Source organism: Saccopteryx bilineata, chromosome 1 (genome assembly GCF_036850765.1).
Source record: "Saccopteryx bilineata isolate mSacBil1 chromosome 1, mSacBil1_pri_phased_curated, whole genome shotgun sequence".
Lineage (NCBI taxonomy): Eukaryota > Metazoa > Chordata > Mammalia > Chiroptera > Emballonuridae > Saccopteryx > Saccopteryx bilineata.
Genome location: NC_089490.1, coordinates 311,378,529 through 311,399,923, shown reverse-complemented (window position 1 = coordinate 311,399,923; position 21,395 = coordinate 311,378,529). Strand labels below are relative to the sequence as shown.

At 45.9% G+C, this 21,395-nt stretch overlaps 1 protein-coding gene and 1 non-coding gene across 2 annotated transcripts in view; both read left to right on the top strand.

The window, feature by feature from the left end:
* The first annotated feature begins 2,236 nt into the window (after window positions 1-2,236).
* Window positions 2,237-21,395, top strand: part of DDX10 (DEAD-box helicase 10) — a 338,420-nt gene continuing 319,261 nt past the window's right edge. Inside the window, exon 1 of the mRNA XM_066247305.1 lies at window positions 2,237-2,496. Within this exon, the coding sequence (XP_066103402.1) occupies window positions 2,311-2,496 (186 nt within the window). The 5' untranslated portion in view covers window positions 2,237-2,310. The remainder of the gene's footprint in view (window positions 2,497-21,395) is intronic.
* TRNAA-GGC (transfer RNA alanine (anticodon GGC)) lies at window positions 3,988-4,063 on the top strand. Its single transcript has one exon. It is a non-coding gene; the product is annotated as a tRNA-Ala (tRNA).

Here is a 21,395-nt window from a genome sequence, read left to right as displayed (position 1 = left end):
TTTTCCAGTTTTATTTTTTTGTTGTCTTTGAGGCGTATAATTGCCTGGCTGCTTCATGAGAGTCAGACCTGAGAGTTTCATTGTCTTGTGTGTGTGTGTGTATGTGTGTGTATATCACAAAAATTAAAAAACAATTTTTTTTAAAACTGTGGTAGAATACACATAAAATTTACTATTTAAACCTTGTCAAATGGCCCTGGCTGGTTGGCTCAGTGGTAGAGCATCAGCCTGGCATGTTGAAGTCCCAGGTTTGATTTCCAGTCAGGGCATACAGGAGAAGTGATCCTCTGCTCTGCTCCTCCCCCATCTTCTCCTCCTGCAGCCATGGCTCGGTGGGAGCAAGTTGGCCCCAGGAGTTGTGGATGCCTCTATGGCTTCACCTCAGGCATTAAAATAGCTCAGTTGCTGAGCAACAGAGCAATGGCCCGAGGGGGGCAGAGCATCAACCAATAGGGAGCTTGCCTGATGGATCCTTGTCAGGGCACATGCGGGAGTCTTGTCTCTCTGCCTCCCCACCTGTCACTTAATAAACCTTTGTAAATGTACAATTCAGCGGCATTAAGTATATTCACATTGTTGTGCAACCAATCTCCAGAACTCCTTTTATCTTACAAAATGGAAACACTATACCCATTAAAAACAGTAATTCCCCATTTCAGCTTCTTCTACTCCCTGGCAATCACCATTCTTTCTGTGTAATTTTGACTGCCCTAAGTACCTCATGTAAGTGGAGTCATACAGTATTTTTTCCTTTTGCACTGATTTCTTTCACTTCACGTCGTCAATATTCATTCTCGTAGTAGCACTGTCAGAATTTCTTTTCTTCTTAAGGTAGAATAATATTCCATTGTAAGTTTATCCATCCATCATGGATGCACACAGGTTGCTTCCACCTTCTGGCAACTGTGAACTGGTGTGTAAATATATTTACCAGACCCTGCTTTTGATTCTTGTGTATATATCCAGAACTAGAATTGCTGGATCAGATGGTAGTTCTATTTTTAATTTTTTATGGGTGTATATATACATTAATATAATTTCCCCTCATTGAGCTTTATACCACAGCTAATGACTCTGAGTGTGGAGATTGCCCATTTCAGGCTGCACCGCCTCGGCACCCCCCATATCCCCAAAGCTCTCTTCTGTTTAAAGGGATGGGCATGAGACTGGGAGTGACTAGTCATCCGGATTTGGAACAGTCCATGTGAATTTTTTTTATTTTTTATTTATTCATTTTAGAGAAGAGAGGGAGAGAGAGAGAGAGAGAGAGAAAGAGAGAGAGAGAGAGAGAGAGAGAGAGAGAGAGAGAGGAGAGCCAGAGAGAGAGAAGGGGGGGAGGAGCTGGAAGCGTCAACTCCCATATGTGCCTTGACCAGGCAAGACCACTTGGGTTTCAAACTGGCGACCTCAGCATTTCCAGGTCGAGGTTTTATCCATTGCGCCACCACAGGTCAGGCCCCATGTGAACTTTGAACCTAATCTTCCTGTTTTCCTTTTCTTTTTTTAACCTTCCTGTTTTTCTTGCCACAATTCTGCCCCCACCTCCACCCACTGTATTACCTGTGAACACTCTAGGTAAATGTGCCAAAGAAAGGAAAAAAAAAATCATTGAGAGCCAATTCACTTAAATAGTTAACAATGCTTCTTTTAATTCTTTATTTTTAATTATCATTTTGTCTTCATAATAGCAGTTTAAAGCAAATTTAGTATGACTCGGCTCCAGTTACCTGCTGCTGCAGAGGCTGAGAGGCCAGAAAAAAGGGAAAAATCCTTTTATTCCTAAGGAGATAACCTCAGTGGACGAAAATCAAACTTACAAACTAGCTGTTTGACTTCGGAGCAAATCCTTTTGCTCCCTGGATAGAAATATGCAAAACAAGGCTTACAATTATAATTCACAGACTGTGGACGAGTGTGGGCGCGCTCTTTACCAGGTAGCGCTAGCGCCTGCGCGAACGGCCCTTCAGGATTAACTAGTTCTGACGTCACCATAGTAACAGCAACCAGCGCCGAAGCGCTGATTTAAAGAGCCGGGTATCCTTGGAGCCACTCGACCCCGCCCTCTTCCTCAGATCGCTCCGCCTCCATATTCCCAGGATTGCTCCGCTACGCCCTCCCTGCGGTATCCAAGTCACCAATCGTCGTCCCATTTTCCTCGACGTCAATGACACGTGCCCCGGGTTCAAAAGCTTGGGGGCGGGCTTCTGGTCTCGCGCACGCGCTGTTGTCTTTTTGCCCCACGCTGGTTCCGCGTCCTCTCGTCTGAAGCGTCTCGTGTCTGAAGCCGTCTGGGCTACGGCTACGGCAGCGATGGGCAAAACTGCCGACTCTCGGGGTTTGGGGTCCCGGTCCGATCCGGTGCGGAGCTTCAATCGCTGGAAGAAGAAACACAGCCATAAGCAGAGTCAAAAGAAACAGTTGAGGAAGCAGTTGAAGAAGCCGGAGTGGCAGGTCGAACGCGAGGTTATCAGTCGCCTCGTGCAGAACTACGCAAAGGTGAGGCCGGCGCTGGGGAGGGGGCTCGGGCCTGCGCTGAGGCGCGTGGGGTGGACCGGCGCGTGCTGCGCGTCTCCGCGGCGCCAGGCTGCAGAGGGAAAGGGGCGGGCCGGTCCCTGGGGACCCGGCCTGGAGAGTCAGCCATTGTCCATTGGGCTGGTGAAGGGAGTGCGCTGAGAGGCGACACGGGGGGCCCTTTTGAGGTACTACAGGTGGTCGGCTGGGTGCCACAACCCAGGCCTGTTCTGTTCACTCCACTCCACTGTTCTTGATAGAATGATGGTAATACAGCGGTACTGAAGAGTAGGGGATTAATGCTGTAATATAATCCAGTAACATACTACATAATACAATAACGGTAATAATGACACTTAAGTTTTAAGCCACTCACCGTGTGCTTTACATTATTTGACTTGATCTGAAATACGGGTTTTATTCCCATTTTACAAATGAAAACATCGAGGCTTTGAGAGGATAAGAGACTGGTCCTAAGCTTGGGTGGTGTGGAACTGGAACCTAGACTCCCATATCCTTCTGATTCTTAAACCTTTGCTTTTAACGTTCTGCCAGACTGACAGCCCAGCATCATCCCTCTTCCTTCCTGTGCCTGTCTCATTTTCTCTGCTTGCTTTATGTCCCTATCCAAGAATTGGCATAGAAAAACTGAATTCCTGATTTGTTCCCAGTATCTACCATCCCACATTCTAGCTGATATTCCTAGATGAGTTTGACCTCTATCCCCTCAGGTTCCTTGGGGCTGTCAGTACCCCCTTTTTCCTTCCCCCTAATTCCTATGTCTGTTGACTGTCACCCACCTCTCAGTGATTGTCCCCTTCTAGTGTAGGCTTTAACATGTGGCACATTTCTCCAGTTCAAATCACCACGTATTATGTTGGTATACTTTTTTATTTTTATTTTTTATTTTTCTGAAGCTGGAAACGGGGAGGCATTCAGACAGACTCCCACATGGCCCGACCGGGATCCACCCGGCATGCCCACCAGGGGCAATGCTCTGCCCATCTGGGGCGTTGCTCTGTTACGACCAGAGCCATTCTAGCGCCTGAGGCAGGGCCATAGAGCCATCCTCAGCGCCTGGGCCAACTTTGCTCCAGTGGAGCCTTGGCTGTGGGAGGGGAAGAGAGAGACAGAGAGGAAGGAGAGGGGGAGGGGTGGAGAAGCAGATGGGCGCTTCTCCTGTGTGCCCGGGCTGGGAATCGAACCCGGGACTCCCGTACGCCAGGCCGACACTCTACCACTGAGCCAACCGGCCAGGGCCAGGGTTGGTATACTTTTACTTTAAACCCTTCTGTCAACAGTAAGGTTAGTTTTTAGACTTTGTTTTGGCTTTTGGGTTAAGATGATGATAATCTAATCCTAGCTTTTGTTAATCAGATGAGTGATTTTGAGTAAGTTACTGGGTTGTATTCCCTTTTTTTGTCTTTAAAGGCATAATAATATTTATAAGTTGTGGGGAGTTAAGAATGGATGCAGGCCCTGGCTGGTTGGCTCAGTGGTAGAGCGTCGGCCTGGCGTGCGGAAGTCCCGGGTTCGATTCCCGGCCAGGGCACACAGGAGAGGTGCCCATCTGCTTCTCCACCCCTCCCCCTCTCCTTCCTCTCTGTCTCTCTCTTCCCCTCCCGCAGCCGAGGCTCCATTGGAGCAAAAAGATGGCCCGGGCGCTGGGGATGGCTCCTTGGCCTCTGCCCCAGGTGCTAGAGTGGCTCTGGTTGCGACAGAGCGATGCCCGGATGGGCAGAGCATCGCCCCCTGGTGGATCCCGGTCGGGCGCATGCGGGAGTCTGTCTGACTGCCTCCCCATTTCCAGCTTCAGAAAAATGCAAAAAAAAAAAAAAAAAAAAAAAGGATGCAAAGCAATCTAAACAATATTTGACACCTAAATATTGCATATATTAGCTGTTACATTACAGTATTACTACTGCTGCTGTATACCATAGCACCTCAAGAAGTCATTGTAAAGTCATCTATTATTGAATTGTATTTTCAACTCTTCATCAACATCTAGAATTGTTATGGGGTATAGCCCCAGCCCTTGCTTCTTCTCACTCTTCTCTTTCCCCTGGTATTATTCCAAGTTTTATTCTTGTGGACTAATGACTGCTTCTTGTATTTTACCCGGAGTTCTTCCGAGTTCCTATCCATTTTTTCTTATTGTACTGTGCCGGGGTCCAGCCCCGGGGGGAATCCAGGGGTCCCACAGGAGGAGACGGCGACGGCGAAATCGAGTGAGAGAGCCGAATTCTTTTCTTTCTCTTTATTCTCTAGTTAGCATTTACTGCCAGGCATCTCTCCCAAATGCTAGTACAGCTCCTTTTTTATACACACACACCAAGTTACAATTACATGGTATTAATCATTGCTTCTGTTTCACTATGTTTACATGTTTCCAGATAACAGTTAATTTATATCTATAAACTACAAATCAGGTGGCAATTCACTCAAAGTACAACTAAAAAATAACTTGAATAGTGATAACAACATTGGTAAAAGCTTTTAAAGGATTAGTACTAACTAATAACTCAACTTTACTGTTGTTGTGAGTCAAGGGGCAGAGAGAGATTAACAGACAAAATCATTAAGGATTATTAGCAAAGGACCACCGCTTGCTCAGGCAAATGGCCTTGAGTTTATGCAGTGTCCTAACTTTTCTCACAAGATAACAAAAGGCTTGCCCATTAAAAATTGACATAACATTAAGAGTAACTTTTACTTAAAGATATATAGAGTGCATTTGCAAGATAGCTTAGTAGCAACATAATTTCAGAAGACATTAATTGCTATTGCTTCTGTGGATCCCCCCACATTCCTCTCATTATCTGAAGAAAAAATCTTGGAAAGTACACAAACCTCATGAGAGTGTCTCACTGAGAAAGCCCAGCAACTGCCTTCAGTCATAAAACAAGTCTCTTAGCAAAACATTCTTTTCTTGCTGACTGCGTTCCCATCCCAGGCCACGCAACGGGCCATCCCATTACTCCTTTCCTAAGATTCTATTGTCTAGTCAAATTTTATTTATTTACTATATTCACACACTAGTTAAGTTCTAACTATATTCTTCTCAGAGTGTTCCACCATCTGCAGGTCAGGTAAGCAAGAAGAAAGGAAAGTTTCTCTACTCTATCACATGAAAAGGCTAGGGAGGAAAAATGTTGAATTAAGTGAAGGCCAAAAGGTGCTCTGTGCACAGCCACTGCCTCCTACCCATTCACAAGTCACAATCTATTCTTCCTAACATGATTAATAAGAAATTCTCCTACAAACTTAACCCTTTATGAGGGATATCATAGCCAGCCTCTTATGTTTACGAGTCCAGTTCAAGGGGCTTATAGGCTTCTCTGTGGAACTCACACCTGTCTCATTTCCAAAGAAATTACTACGAATCTACAGGGAAAGTACGGTACTATTATCCCTGTGCCATAAATAATAGCACACACCCAGAAAAGGGGGATATAAGGTCAGATTAATTCAAAAAGTCAAAGGGGGAAGTATCGTTGTGCCTTTCCTTTGCGGTGACTTTGTCAACCCGCAGCCCATTGGTCTTCACTGCGGTGAATTTGTCAACCAGCAGCCGTTGGTCTTCTCTGCTGTGACTTTGTCAATCAGCAGTTTTTGATCTTCTTCTGCTGTGACCTTGTCAGCCAGCAGTTGTGGGTCTTCTCCAGCTGTGACCTTGTCAGCCAGCAGTCGTTGATCGGCTCCTGACAGTACTGGATGTCTTTACCCTTGTCATAGGATACCTTAAATGTCACAAGTCCAAAAACTGAGCTCATTTTCTTTTCCTTCTAAATTCACAATCCTGTGTATTAGATCCCTATTGCCACTGTAACAATTTACCACAAACTCAGTGGCTAAAAACAAATTTATTCTCTCATCATTCTGGAAGCCGGAAGTCTGAAATAATTTTCACTGGGCTGGAATCAAGGTGTGACAGGGGCACACTCTGGAGGTCCTAGAGGAGAATCGGTTTCTTACTGCTTCTAGCTTCTAGTGGCTGTTCGCATTCTTTGGTTTGTGGCTCCACTCCAATCCCCCTCTTTGGACACACTACTTTCTCTTGTTCTGTGTCAAATCTACTTCTGCCCTTTTTTATAAGTACACTTCTGGGACCACCTAGATAATCGAGGATAATCCTCACATCTCAAGGTCATTAACTACATATGCAAAGTCACTTTTGCCATATAAGGTGACATTCACTGTTCTAGGTATATGCATATGGACATATTTTGGGGCCATTATTTAACATGCCACATCCTAGCCTACCATCTAAGCCAGGGGTAGTCAACCTTTTTATACCTACCGCCCACTTTTGTATCTCTGTTAGTAGTAAAATTTTCTAACCACCCACTGGTTCCACAGTAATGGTGATTTATAAAGTAGGGAAGTAACTTTACTTTATAAAATTTTAAAGCAGAGTTACAGCAAGTTAAAGCATATAATAATAATTACTTACCAAGTAATTTATGTCGAATTTTCACTGTTTGCCAGAATAAATCTTTATATAAAACAACTTACTATAGTTAAATCTATCTTTTTATTTATAGTTTGGTTGCTCCACTACCACCCACCATGAAAGCTGGAATGCCCACTAGTGGGAGTAGGGACCAGGTTGACTACCACTGCTCTAAGCAGACTGCTGAGCTAGAAACCTAGGAGTAGTCCTATAGACCAGTGGTCCCCAACGCTTTTTGGGCCACGGACCGGTTTAATGTCAGAAAATATTTTCACGGACAGGCCTTTAGGGTGGGACGGATAAATGTATCACGTGACCGAGACAAGCGTCAAGAGTGAGTCTAGATAGATGTAACGGAGGGAATCTGGTCACTTTTTAAAAATAAAACATCGTTCAGACTTAAATATAAATAAAACGGAAATAATGTAAGTTATTTATTTGTTCTCTACGGACTGGTACCAGTCCGCGGCCCGGGAGTTGGGGACCACTGCTATAGACTACCCTTTTACCACTCTTCTAACCAGTCAGTCACACTGGTGATTTGTTTTCCTTAGATTTCTCAAATGCTTCTTCATCCCCACTGCTCTAAGTTCAGGCCCCATCATTTCTTGCCTGGTTACTACAGTAGCTATTGCTTATACGAATTAGGGACTAGCAAACTTTCTGTAAACGACCAGATAGTAAATGGTTTTAGCTTTGCAGGTTAGAAGGGTGGATCTAGTCAAACTCTGACATTGTAACACAAAAGCTTCCATGGAAATATTTAAACAAATAGGTGTGCACTAGTTGTGTTCCAGCAAAAGTTCAATTATCAAAACAGGTAGCTGATGGAATTTGGCCTTTAGGCCTTACCCCCTCTAATCTATCCTTAAAATTTTTTTTTTATTTAAGTGAGAGCAGGGGAGATAGACTCTCGCATGCGCATCAACTGGGATCTACCTGGTGACCCCTCCCTGGGGCTGATGCTCTGCCCATCTGGGGCTGATGTTTGCAACTGAGCTATTTTTAGCACCTGAGGCAGAGGCTCCATGGAGCTATTCTCAGTGCCCAGGGCCAGTGTATGGGATCAGTTGAGCCATGGCTGTGGGAGGAGAAAGTGGGGAAGGGGTGGGGTAGGGAGGAGAAGTAGATGGTTGTTTCTCCTTTGTGCTCTGACTGGGAATTGAACCCAGGACTTCACACGCTGGTTGATGCTCTACCACTGATCTAACTGGCCAGGGCCCAGTCTATCCTTTATATTGCTGCTAGAATAATTTTTCTAAGATGAAAATCCAATCACTTAACTCCTGATCAGAACTTTTCCTTGGTTCATAATTACTTTTGGGAAAATGATCAAACAAATATTTGTAGACAAGTAGACCTGGTTCAAATCTCAGTTTGGGTATTGACTAGCCACATTTCTCTCTCTATATATGTATTTATATATAGAAGGTCTACCGGAAAGTTCTGTCCATTTCTATCACAATAAGTTTCAACATGTAAGCACGTTTATTTGGTGCATGTGTGCCTATTTTTATCACTTAATGTATACATACTGACGTAGCAAATTAACTAAAACAAAGTTGATTCACGTTAGTCTTATGTGTGAAGCAATAGTGTACCCATGGCTACTGATAAAGTTCATTTATGCCACTGTAATTTTTACGAATTTCAACAAGGAAGAAATGCTACAGAAGCATGTCTGTCGCATCCACCATATTCACCGGACTTAGCACCTTCTGACTATCACTTGTTTTTGTCCTTACAAAATTTTTTGAAGGGCAAAAAATTCAAAAATGAAGAAGATATCAAACAAGCACTGGTTCAATTTTTCGCATCAAAAGATAAAACATTATTCAAAAATGGGATATACAAATGGCCCTCACGCTGGCAAGAAATCATTAATAATAATGGCAATTATATTTAATAAAGTTTATTGACAGTAAGAAAAATTTGTATTTTGTTTTATTTCAAAAACGGACAGAACTTTTATATTCTAAAATACTAAAAATTTTTATTTATTTATTTTACAGAGAGAGGAGAGAGGTGGGGGAATGAGAAGTATCAACTCTTAGTTGCTTCACTTTAGTTCATTGATTACTTGTTATATGTGCATTGATTGGGCAAGTGCAGGATTTTGAACCCGCGACTTCAGTGTTCCCTTGTGCCACCACAGGCCAGGCTAGCCACATTTCTTCATGTTCTGGAACCTCAGTTTCTTTATTCAACAGAGATTATTAACTGCCTAAGGTAATGTATGTAAAGCAAGCAGTCTGTGGTAGGCATATATGAAAGAACAACTTGCAGTTTTGTGAGTTGTTTGTGCTCCTTGACGCTTCCTGTCCTGGTATTTGATGTTCCCTCTGCTGTGAGAATCTCCCTACCTCCACACTGTGGACACCTACCATATTTCCATATGTATAAGATGCTCCTGTGTGTATAAGACACACCTTAATTTTGGGGCCTGAAATTTGAAAAAAATATTACATAAAGTTATTGAACTCAAGTTTTATTCATCATAAAATTCAAACTTTTCATCACTGTCAAAACTCCTATCCATTAGCTTGTCCTCATCTATGTCTAATGACAGATCACTGTCTTCATATATTGCCTTGTCCTAAGTTCCATCTATAGCATTTGAAATGCCACAACCACTGTATAAGATACACCCAGTTTATAGGCCCCAAATTTTTCAAAAAGGGGTTGTGTCTTATACATGGGGAAATACGGTACTTGTCTTCCAAGATTTAAACTTCTTTTTCTGCCCTCCCTAGGTAGAGTTAGGACTGCTGTCCTCCAGTTGCATTTTGTATACCCCTTTATTATGCTTTTATCACCAGGCTGTGATGATTGGCTTCTTTGTTGAACTTCTCTGTTAACTCGCCCACTAGACCATAAACCTCTGATAGACACCATTGATACACTCAGCTTATGCCCAGAGACTGGGCATAACTAGTGGTTGTCCTTGAGCAGTGTTCAGTCAATGTTTAGATGTTGTTTGATGCACAATGACCTTTTCCATATGGGCTTATTGTAGTTGATAATATTAGTCCATTCTTTTTGGTCTCTGGTTTCAAAATTACTAATATTTACTAAGCTTTTATATGTGTTACCTTGTCATATCTTCACAAGAAGCAACCCTATAAGATTGTTCCCATTTTGCAGGTGAGGAAACAGAGGCACAATAAAGTTAAATAATTTGTACAATGTTAAACAGCAAGTTATAAAGTAAATGCCAAATTCTAACCCAGATAGCCTAAGTTATCTTTTCAGTCTTTTCAGTAAGTTGAAAGACTGGTCACCCCCCTAAATATTGTTCTGTTTTAGTTTTTTTTCTCTCTCTCTTTTTTTTTTTCTTTCTGAAGCTGGAAACGGGGAGAGACAGTCAGACAGACTTCCGCATTCGCCCGACCGGGATCCACCCGGCACGCCCACCAGGGGGCGACGCTCTGCCCACCAGGGGGCGATGCTCTGCCCCTCCGGGGCGTCGCTCTGCCGCGACCAGAGCCACTCTAGCGCCTGGGGCAAAGGCCAAGGAGCCATCCCCAGCGCCCGGGCCATCTTTGCTCCAATGGAGCCTTGGCTGCGGGAGGGGAAGAGAGAGACAGAGAGGAAGGAGGGGGGGGGGTGGAGAAGCAAATGGGCGCTTCTCCTATGTGCCCTGGCCGGGAATTGAACCCGGGTCCCCCGTGCGCCAGGCTGACGCTCTACCGCTGAGCCAACCGGCCAGGGCCTTCTTAAATTTTTTTTTTATTTTATTTATTCATTTTAGAGAGGAGACAGAGAGGGACAGAGAGAGACAGAGAAAGAGAGGAGAGAGACAGGGGGGAGGAGCTGGAAGCATCAACTCCCATATGTGCCTTGACCAGGCAAGCCCAGGGTTTCGAACCAGCGACCTCAGCATTTCCAGGTCGATGCTTTATCCACTGCGCTACCACAGGTCAGGCCTGTTTTAGTTTTTTAAGTCTTAGAAATATTTTCTTAAGACCTTGTCAAGAAAAAAAGGCAGAGTGAAATCAGTTGCCAGGGCTAGCAGGACTAGAGTACGGCAAAGCAGACTTGTTATTTTTTAGGTAACTAAGGGGCTGACGACCCTCAACATGTGGTTCCTCGAATGGAAGCATTTGTGCATAAAATTTTTATTTCAGCGCTATAGTACACAGGTGGTGCTCAGTAGCCTCACTGAGCAATTTGATTTAGAGACATTTTGAAACAATTGGACAACTGCTTGTTGAGGTCTAGGTAAAAATAGATGGGAAAAAACCCACAGGTGTTTTTGTGACCCTAGGGAGGTGGATGGAGTGCTAACATTTTGACAAATGTGCTAAACATGTAAGGTGCTGTGGTGTTCGAGGATGGGGTATTTAGAAGAAGAAAAAGGTTGTGGTTTCCTGTGCAGCATCCCCTTCTGGCCAGATGAACTGGAAAAATGTGTTTCTTCTGGGCACCCGTCCTCCTGGTGGTTGCAGCCTCAGGTCTGGCTTGTGGAGCTGAATGTGGATTGGGCCTCAGTCTTACCAGAGGCCTTTGTGCAGTGTGCAAACTATCCAGTGGTTTGTGGTAGCCTGAGTTGAGTTCTTGAATGATGTGTTCTCCAGTAAAAAATATTGCCAAGGACATTGTAGGTGGAGGGAGCAACATGAGGAAATGCAAAGAGATGTGGAAATACATGGTGTTCTTATACTCCTTGGAGAGTGGTATGTGTTCCTGATTTGGTTTCAAATGAGGTTGGAGAAGAAGAGGGTTGGAAGTGGGCTGTGAATGATTTGGGAGGCTGTTATAGGTAGAATAGTGACTTCTTTAAGATATCTAAATCCTAGTCCCCAGAATCTATGAATAAGTTATATGGCAAGGGGTAATTAAGGTTGCTAATCAGTTGACCTTAAAATAGGGTGATCTGGATTATCCAGGTTTGCCTAATGTAATCAATCACACAGGGGTCCTTAAATGTGGAGAGGAAGGCAGAAGAGTTAGTGTCACAGTGCTGTGAAGTGATAGGGCCTTGCGCATTCATTGCTGGCTGGCTTTGAAGATGGAAAGAAGCCACAAGCCAGGGAAAGTGGGTAACCTCTAGAAGATGGAAAAAGCAAGGAAATGGATTTTCAACTAGAGCCACCAGAAAGAATGCCATATCTTCACAAGAAGTAAGCCCTGCCAACACCTTGATTTTAGCTGAGTAAGTCTCATTTTGAACTTCTGACTTCCGTAATTGTAAGTTAACCCATTTATGCCCCATTTTACATTATGAAATGGTAGTGACATGGGAGTTATTTACATTGTACTGCTCAAGGTCATCACTGAGGTCTTATTTTTCATACATACTTGCCTCTTGAGAGTACATATTATCACGTGGTGCACAGAGTTAGTCACTGCTGCAGATGCTGGCATGTTGGGATCTTGTCAAAAAGTAATGTGAGCCCTGGCCGGTTGGCTCAGCGGTAGAGCGTCGGCCTGGCGTGCGGGGGACCCGGGTTCGATTCCCGGCCAGGGCACATAGGAGAAGCGCCCATTTGCTTCTCCACCCCCACCCCCTCCTTCCTCTCTGTCTCTCTTCCCCTCCCGCAGCCAAGGCTCCATTGGAGCAAAGATGGCCCAGGCGCTGGGGATGGCTCCTTGGCCTCTGCCCCAGGTGCTAAAGTAGCTCTGGTCGCGGCAGAGCGACGCCCTGGAGGGGCAGAGCATCACCCCCTGGTGGGCAGAGTGTTGCCCCTGGTGGGCGTGCCGGGTGGATCCCGGTCGGGCGCATGTGGGAGTCTGTCTGACTGTCTCTCCCCGTTTCCAGCTTCAGAAAAATACAAAAATAAAAATAAAAATAAAAAGTAATGTGAATTTTTAGAAAATTTTTGAAGAACTAACTGAACTTCAAAAATTTCAACCTCTGGCATAAATGAGCTAATAAATGTATGTTGGTTTAAGCCACTGTTTGTGATAATTTGTTACAGCAACAATAGGAAATTTATAGAGCCCATGCTCAGAGACTACATCTGAAATCAGTGGGGAGTTCCTGGGGTGGGGTGAGAGGGCAGTTGGAGAACATATGTATGATCTGGAGGCCAAGAGACCAGGTAGGAGACTGTTGGTATAGTCTATAGCCTATTTAAGGCTAAGGGTGCTTTCCTTTGGGTGGATCACTTACCCGCCACTGTGAGAGGCCATTTTCCTGATCACTCCCCTGCTGCCATGAGAAGAGGTTTTCCTCTGCTTCTTTGCTCCCCCACCATTAGGAGAGTCTAATAAAAGGGAACGGACCAAAGCTTTGCGGATCTGCAGTTCCCCTACCATTTGCCCAAATCTAATGTGAACCTGTCTGGCCTTGGCCACCGGCATTACATCTAGTATAGTCAGCAGGATTCAGATAAGATCAGCATGGAGCTGCCAACAGCTTTGAGGGGTGGAATAAAAGGGTGGCCATTCTCGAGCATGTAGTCCCCTGTGGCTATCCTGTTGGGGGCTGTGGGCTGGGTGTTTTTTACAGCCCTGTGAGCAGAAACTGAAGCTCTATGAGAGGGCGAGTGCTGGCAGTAGCAAGAGCTGCAGAAGGAGCGGCAAGTTTGAGACCTCTAGATTGCACTGAAAGCTGAATGCTGGCAGTGGCAGTAATTAGAGGCACAGCTGTGGGTTTAAGAGCTTCCATTTCAGCTTTAGGCTGAGAGCTAGCAGCCATAAGATCCAAAGCTGCCGCTGAAGAATGAAGTGCATGCTGGTGAAGTGACTCTGAGTCAGTGATTGTAGGTGTTTCTGGCTCCTCTGAGGAAGAGGAGGAGGAGGAGATTTGGGCTGAAACTGCCATTGGTCAACTCAGCCTGGCTGGTGGTCAGCCAGAAGATAAAAGCCCAGCAGCCAGAAGTGCCTCAGCGTCAGGCACAACCTTGTCCACAAGTGATTGAGCACTCTTTGGTCCAGCCCCACACCCAGGCAGAGCTGATGGAGTTAGGGGCAAAATTCAGGCAGAAAACCACTGAGTCCCTGGCAGCTTGGTTGCTGTGGTTGTAAGAGATGGGAGTGGATGGCATCATGTTCTCTGGAACAGAGATTGAGGAATTAGCTGTCATTACCACACACTCCTCCTTGAGGCAGTGTCTTCAGAACTGCCACGACAACCCAGGAAACCATGCCCTATGAGAATGGGTAGTGGCTGCCATTTGTATGGTCTGGCAGAATGCTGGAGACTTACCGGGGGCAGTAAGTCAGTGGTAGTTGTATACCGAACTGCAGCAGGTCCCCTGGGAAGTAGGTATGAGGAGTACTGCTTTCAACCTGATGTCTAGTGGGCCAGATGAGTAAGTATTTATGGCAGGGATGAGGGACCTTATTCTCTGTTGTGCCCGTCAGCCCTTTTTGGGTCACTAGTGGGTATCTTGAGCCCTTATGTGGGGCAGCCCATCAACACTGTCACAAGGATGGTGGTGGATTTAGGGGAGGTGGAGGCAGCACAGAACTATAAGGCTATGTGGGCTGTTGCCTGTGCTACCCCCCTCCCCTGACTAACTAGAAAAACAGGCCTGTAAAGGTTACCCAAACAGATGTGGGTAGATTTGATTGAGATTGGGGCTAGTTACCTGTAATGGACCTACGGTGATTTGCACGTAGTTGGACTGTCTGTTGTGGACTGATCATTGAGTGGTATAATGAACTTTTGAAGCAGGGACTGCAACAGGAGGGGGGGCCACTGGCTCCCTTGCTGGATGGAAATGCCGCTAGTGGACAGTATGAGAGACCCTGACGGGGGCCCGGCATCTGTAGAGGCCCTCCTGTACCGTGCAGCTGCTCCCATCCAGTTGCAGAGACACACCAACGACACTTGCATCAATGAACATGGCCCTCCAACTACAATGGGCGGCTTTGTCATCACTGTGGGGTCAGGGGCTAGAGATGAGCTTCCAGTTAACTCCCTGGGCAACCAGTGCCTTGCTGCCTAAGGTGGAAGTGTGTTATCCCTTGGGTGCTCAGGAAGATGTCATTGTGAAGGGCACCTTTGTAATCATTGCCATTTTTGATATAGCTTGTGCTGTTGCTGTAGTCTTTGTTTTTGTAATGTACCTCACTTCTTGCACAGGGACCTTTGCAGAAGATACCTGTCGCATAGATTGGGAGGCGAGCAACCCTAAAGGGGTGAAGTGTTGGGAAACAGCTGTGTTAGGCTTGCACTTTGCATGAGCATGTGGCATAGCCACATGTGTATAGCCTATATAAGGCTACGTGTACTTTCCTTTGGGGTGGATAAGTTGCCTGCCACTGTGAGGGGCCATTTGGCAGATCACTTGCCCACCACTGACAGGGGTTGTTTTCCTGATCGCTCTCTTGCTGCTGCAAGAAGAGGCCTTCCCCTGTGTGGGGCAGCTGTGTTAGGCTTGCTTGCGGGGTTACTAGCTGCAAGCACTTTACCTAATTGGTACGTGAGTGCATAGCTGCACTACGTGTGTATGGCCTATATAAGGCTATGGGTGCTTGCGCTTGAGAGAGATTGGGGATTGCAGATGCGTGGGTTGCCTGCCCACCACTGTGAGGGGGTGCCATTTTGCTGTTTGTTTGCCTGAGAGGCAGTTTCACCTGCCTGTGTGCTCATCCACAGTCGTGAGACTCTATAAAATGGAATGGTCCAACCCTTTCCAGCTCCGCAGTTTATCTAATACCATCTGCCCAAATCCAATGTGAACTTGCCTGGCCTCGGCCACCGACATTATTGCATCTGGTGTAGTTGGCAGGATTTGGAGAAGATTGGTATGGAGCCGCTGATACCCTTGAGGGGTGGAATAGATGAGCGGCTGATCCTGGTGGCTCTCCTGGTGGGGACCGTGGGCTGAGTATTTTTTATAATCTGTGAGAAGAAACCAAGAGCTCTGTGAGAAGCTGAGTGAGGTCAAAAGCTCCAGGATGAGCTGCATACTGAGCGCCAATGGTGGTGTGAACTGGAGCCAGCACTGGAGAGAGAGGCTGACTGGGTCGGAGAGTTGCATTGTGAGATGCAGGCTGAGCGCTAATGGCACCTGGAACTGGAGTGGTCTCTGGAGAAGGAATTGGGGGTTTGTGAGTTGCAGTTTGCCTTGGAAACTGAACATTGGCAGTGACAGCTATTGGAGAAACAACTGCAGGTTCAGGAGCTCGAGAGTCAGTTTCAGGCCAAGAGCCAGCAGCCACAGGAGCCAAAGTGGATGTGGAAGACAGAGGTGCATTTCTGCCAGTAGTGCGGCTCTGAGTCTACAGGAGCATGCATTTCTGACTCCTCTTCTAAGGAGAAGGCTCAGCCTGCAACTGCTGTCCACAGACTTAGAGCCCAGCCAGTGGTTGCCAGGAAGGTAAAATCCCTGCAGCAAAGAGTCCCTCAGGGGCAATCACAGCCTCCTCCCCAGGTAGTGGAGCACTCTGTGGTCTGGCCCTACACCCAGTCAGAGCTGATAGAGTTAGGGGCAAAATTCACGCAGAAACCAATAGAGCTGCTGGCAACCTGGCTGCTGAGGTTGTGGGACATAGGGGTGGATGGCATCATGCTCTCCAGAACAGAGATGGAGAAATTGGCTGCCCTTACCACACACTCCTCCTTGAGGCAGCATCTTCAGAACTGCCACGACAACCCAGGAAACCATACCCTATTAGAATGGGTGATGGCTGCCATTCGTATGGTCTGGCAGAATGCTTGGGACTTGCTGGGGGCGGTGAGTCGGTGGCAGTGCTGTAGTGAGTTAGTACAGGTCCTTTGGGAATTAGGTAGGAAGAATGCTGTTTTCCACCCGGGTTCCGAGGACCAGATGAGGAAGCGTTTATGGCTGGGATGTGGGATCTTATCCTCTGCAGTGCCTCATCAGCCTTTTTTGGGTCACTAGTGGGTATTCTGGGCCCTTATATGGGACAGCCTATCAATGTGGTTACACAGATGGTAGCAGATTTGGGAGAGCTGGAGGTATCAGGGAATCACAAAGCTGTGAGGGCTGCTGTCCATACTGCCCCTCTGAGTAGCAAGAGGAATGGGCCTGTGAAAGTTACCCAAACACAGATGTGGGTAGATTTAATTGCAGCTGGGGCAGATAGGGAGAAGTTGGATGGTAAACCTAGTAAGGTTCATTTGGAGCTTTCGCAGCAGCTTAAACCAGGACAGAGATTCCAGCTGCTGCGATGAACATCCCCAGCAGCTACCAGTAAAACTGTTGGTGTGTGGGCAGCACAGTTACAAGATTATGTGATGGAGACTGTTGAAGGAGAGGAGGACCCTCAAGACCTGCTGTTCCAGTTCGATTAGGGGGAAGGTTGAGGGACCTAACAGGGATAGGTGGGGACCGGAGGCCACATGTGGAACTGGCTATCTATAGGTCCCCTTCTAATGTGCAGCAGGTGTTGGCATTAGAAGGTAATAGGTACTTTTTTTTTTTACAGCACCAGCAAGCAACAGCTAAGAGAACTGTTAAGGCGACACAGGCCTGAATGTGTTTGACCCCACCAGGCCCTGTGAACTTGTTGAGGGGTTTGGATGGGGCTTGTGGCAATGGACAGCATACTAGGTGCTGAGGTCTGTTAATAAAGAGCTGAATGGCTAGTTGCCTGTAATGGACCTTTACCTTGGTGATTTACACAGACAGCTGGGCTGTCTATCGTGGACTGATCTAGGACTGCAACCAGAGGGAGGCACTGGCTCCCTTGATGGATGGATATGCTTCTTTTGGACAGTATGAGAGACCCTGATAGGCGGGGGGAGGGGGGACCTGTGGCATCTATGGAGGCCCACCTACACCCGGAAGCTGTGCTCACCCAGTTGCAGAGATGCACCAAGGACATTTTTGGTTTCAATGGACATGGCCCTGGACTGTACAGCTCCCCCTCCCCAAGATGGGTGGCCTTGTTGGCATCGTGGGGTGGGGAGTTGGAAGTGAGCCTTCAGTTAACTCTCTTGGGCAGAGTGCTCAGAGAGACATTGTGAAGGGCACTTTTGTAATTATTGTGTAACTTTTGCTGTTGCTGTAGTCTCTGTTTCCTGTCATGTTGATTGTGAAGTGAGCATCCCTAAAGGGGTGGAATGTGGGGCTGCTCACTGGGTTACCAGATGTAAGCACTTTGCCTGATTGGTACGTGAGTGCATGGCTGCGCCATGTGTGTATGGCCCATATAAAGCTATGGGTGCTTGTGCTCGAGAGATGGGGGATTGCGGATGCACGGATTGCCTGCCTGCCACTGTGAGGGGTCATTTTACTGTTTGTTTGCCTGAGAGGCAGTTTCCCCTTCCTGTGTGCTCATCCGCGGCTGTGAGACTTTATTATTAAACGGAACGGCCCAACCCTTTCCAGCTTTGCAGTTTTTTTACCTTCTGCCCAAATCTAATGTGAACCTGCCTGGCTTTGGCCACTGGCATTACACCCTGCCTGTTTGCTGCCTCATTATTGGGAGAGTCTAATAAATAGGAATGGCTCAAGCTTTCTAGCCCTGAAATTCCTCTACCATCTGCCCAAATCCAATGTAAACCTGCCAGGCCTTGGCCACTGGCATTACAAGAGGGAACAGAAATTGTGTGGGCAAGGAGAGAGGATGGAAGGAGGAACAGGTAGGAAGAGCCTCAGGCTGCAGCACAGTTTGCAGAAAGCTTTGGGTGGTGGGGTGTCCTTGAGCCAAGGTTGCCCATTAGAGGAATCTCCCCACCTGCTGGAGTGGGTTTCATACCGTATTTCCCCATGTATAAGACACTCCCATGTATAAGATATACCTTAATTCTGGGGCCTGAAATTTTCAAAAAAATGTATTACATTAAGTTATTGAACTCAAGTTTTATTCATCATAAAATTCATACAACTCATCACTGTCAAAACTCCCATCCATTAGCTTGTCCTCATCTGTGTCTGATGACGAATCACTGTCTTTATCTATTGCCTTTACCTTAGTTCCATCTATGGCATTTGAAATACCACACTTCTTAAATGACTTGACAAGGATCTCATCTTGATATTATCCCAGGATCTTTTCACCCAAGTATAAACTTCTCCTATAGTTGGTTCCTTCACTTTTCCTGCTGGTGTCAAATTGTCCCCAGAAGACTTCATCTGTTGGTTCCATTTGTCTCTTATGGCAGCTTGGAAGGGTTTGTTAATGCTGACATCAAGTGGTTGGAGCTGGGATGTCAAGCCTCCAGGTATGATGGCAGGTTTTGTTTTTTGCTCTGCAGTAATCTTCTTTGTGTTTTTTTGTTATGTGTGCCCTGAACTGATCAAGCACCATTAGGGCAGATTACCTGGTCTCCTTTTTCAAACTTTCTCAAATCAGATCTTCATCCCATCCTGATCAACCCTTGTCATGAACATGGGCAATCACTCCTTGAGGAATGTCTTTTTTGTGCATTGTTTAGTGGTTGAAAATCAGCATAGGAGGCAGCTTGATTCTGTCGGCACACAAGCTAGAACACTGTATAATGGCTCTTTTCATGTGCACTTCTCTTCACAGTTACAGTTTTAACACCAAGTAATAGTTCTCTTACTTGGGACATCAAATTGAAGGGGGACTTCGTCCATATTTTCAGTCTTTCCCAACTCAAACTGATGTGTCTTCCGACATTAAATGACAAAATGATGAAATTCAAGGACCTTCTGCTCATAGCTTTCAGGCATCTTTTGGGCAAGTCTGGTGCATGTTCACATGCTTAATCCATTCCGTTTCATGAACCTGAAGCACCAATTGTGTCCTCCTTTGAAATCAGTAACTTCTTTCTCACCATCAATTCTTTTTGCCTCATGCTGAACCATCTTTGTAGACACAGGAATTCAAATTGCCCTTTGCTTTTCAATCCATATCTTCAGTTCCCTCTCTAAAACAGGCCATTTTGTTGACTTGCCTCTCATGGCCTTCTTATGCCGTGGCGTTTTCAGTAGGGTTTCTTCTTCCTGTAGCCAGTCTCGGATTGATTTCTCGGTTGGAGGAGGACCAAACTTAACGGTCAGCAGCACAATTTCCATTCACTTTTGTAAACTAGATCACTTTTAACTTGACTTTAGCACTGTACAAAAATCTTTTCTGAGCCATTTCAGGGCAGAACATGGCAAAACATAACCTACCGTAATATACTGGTAACAAAAGCAAACCAACGAGCGCAAAGACAACAAGTACGAAAAGCGGGAAATGCAAATAAAAAGATCTACAACAGTGAGTACAAAAACAAGCACGAAAAAGTGGGAAATGCAAGTAAAAAAATCTACAACCACTCTATAAGATGCACCAAGTTTTTAGACCTCAAATTTTTCGAAAAAGGGTGCGCATCCTATACATGGGGAAACACAGTACCTACTGCTGTGGTGTTCAGTTGTTGGGAGCAGACCAGGGAAGCATGGCCTTTTCAGTGGTGGATCTAGGTAGTGACTGCTGGCATTATGAGTCAACTCCCCTGCCTCTGTGGTGGGAGATCTGGGTGGTGTATTTCTAAGGCTACCACCTAGGGGTGTGTTCTGGAGGGGCGGATGGAGAATTGCTTTGAGAGATGTTTAGCTGTTTTCACTGTTGCTGAATGACTCAAACTCTCTGCACCTGGGATTGATTTAGACTTTTATCATAATCAGCTGTGCTATGTAGTCACTCTGCATTCTCATCTAGGTTTCTTTTTCCTTAATCAGAATTTTGCCTGATGCAATTTGAGGCAGATTGATTTTCTCCCCTTGATTTCAATAGGTGTAGGATTTTAGATTTTTACACATTTTCTGCTTCAGGATGTAAAAGCATTCATTTTTGTGAGAAAGAAGGGAGTTGTAAGAAGCATACAGGCATGCCTTGGGGACAGTGTGGCTTCATTCCAGACCATTGCAATAAAGTGAGTTTTCATCTTGTTTCTGGTGAAGGGTCTTGCTTTCAGTTGTTAAAAATGCAACATTTGTGAAGTGCAGGAAAGTGAAGCACAGTACAACGAGGTGTACCTGTGCTAGGAGAGTCGTTAGTGATACTCATCCTATTCTTCACTCTGCTTCCTCCAACTTTTTCACCAATGTTGGTAGTCTTTAACTGGTACCAACACTGAAACATCTGTTCTTTGACTTCAGAAGAATGCTACAGATTTTAGAGGGAGAGGGTAATGCTGGTGGCCGAGGCCAGGCAGGTCCACATTGGATTCGGGCAGACAGTAGAGAAACTGTGGAGCCAGAAAGTGTTTGGCAATTCTGTTTAATAAAGTCTCACAATGGTGGATGAGCACACAGACAGGGGGAAACCTTTCTCCAGTACACAAACAGCAAGAATGGCCCCCTCTCAGTGGTGGGCAGGCAATCCGCCATCCACAATCCCCAGTCTCTCTTAGCGCAAGCACCCATAGCCTTATATAGGCCATGTACACGAGCCTCTGCCAGGTGCTTATGCAAAGTGCTTGCAGCCAGCACACCAGCGAGCAAGCCTAACACAGCTGCCCCACAGAGAGTGAAGGTTGGAAAGACATGGATGATTTTCCTAAGAAAGGAGTGAAGGGAATGGGGAAGAGTTATTTTGTTTATAGGAACCATAG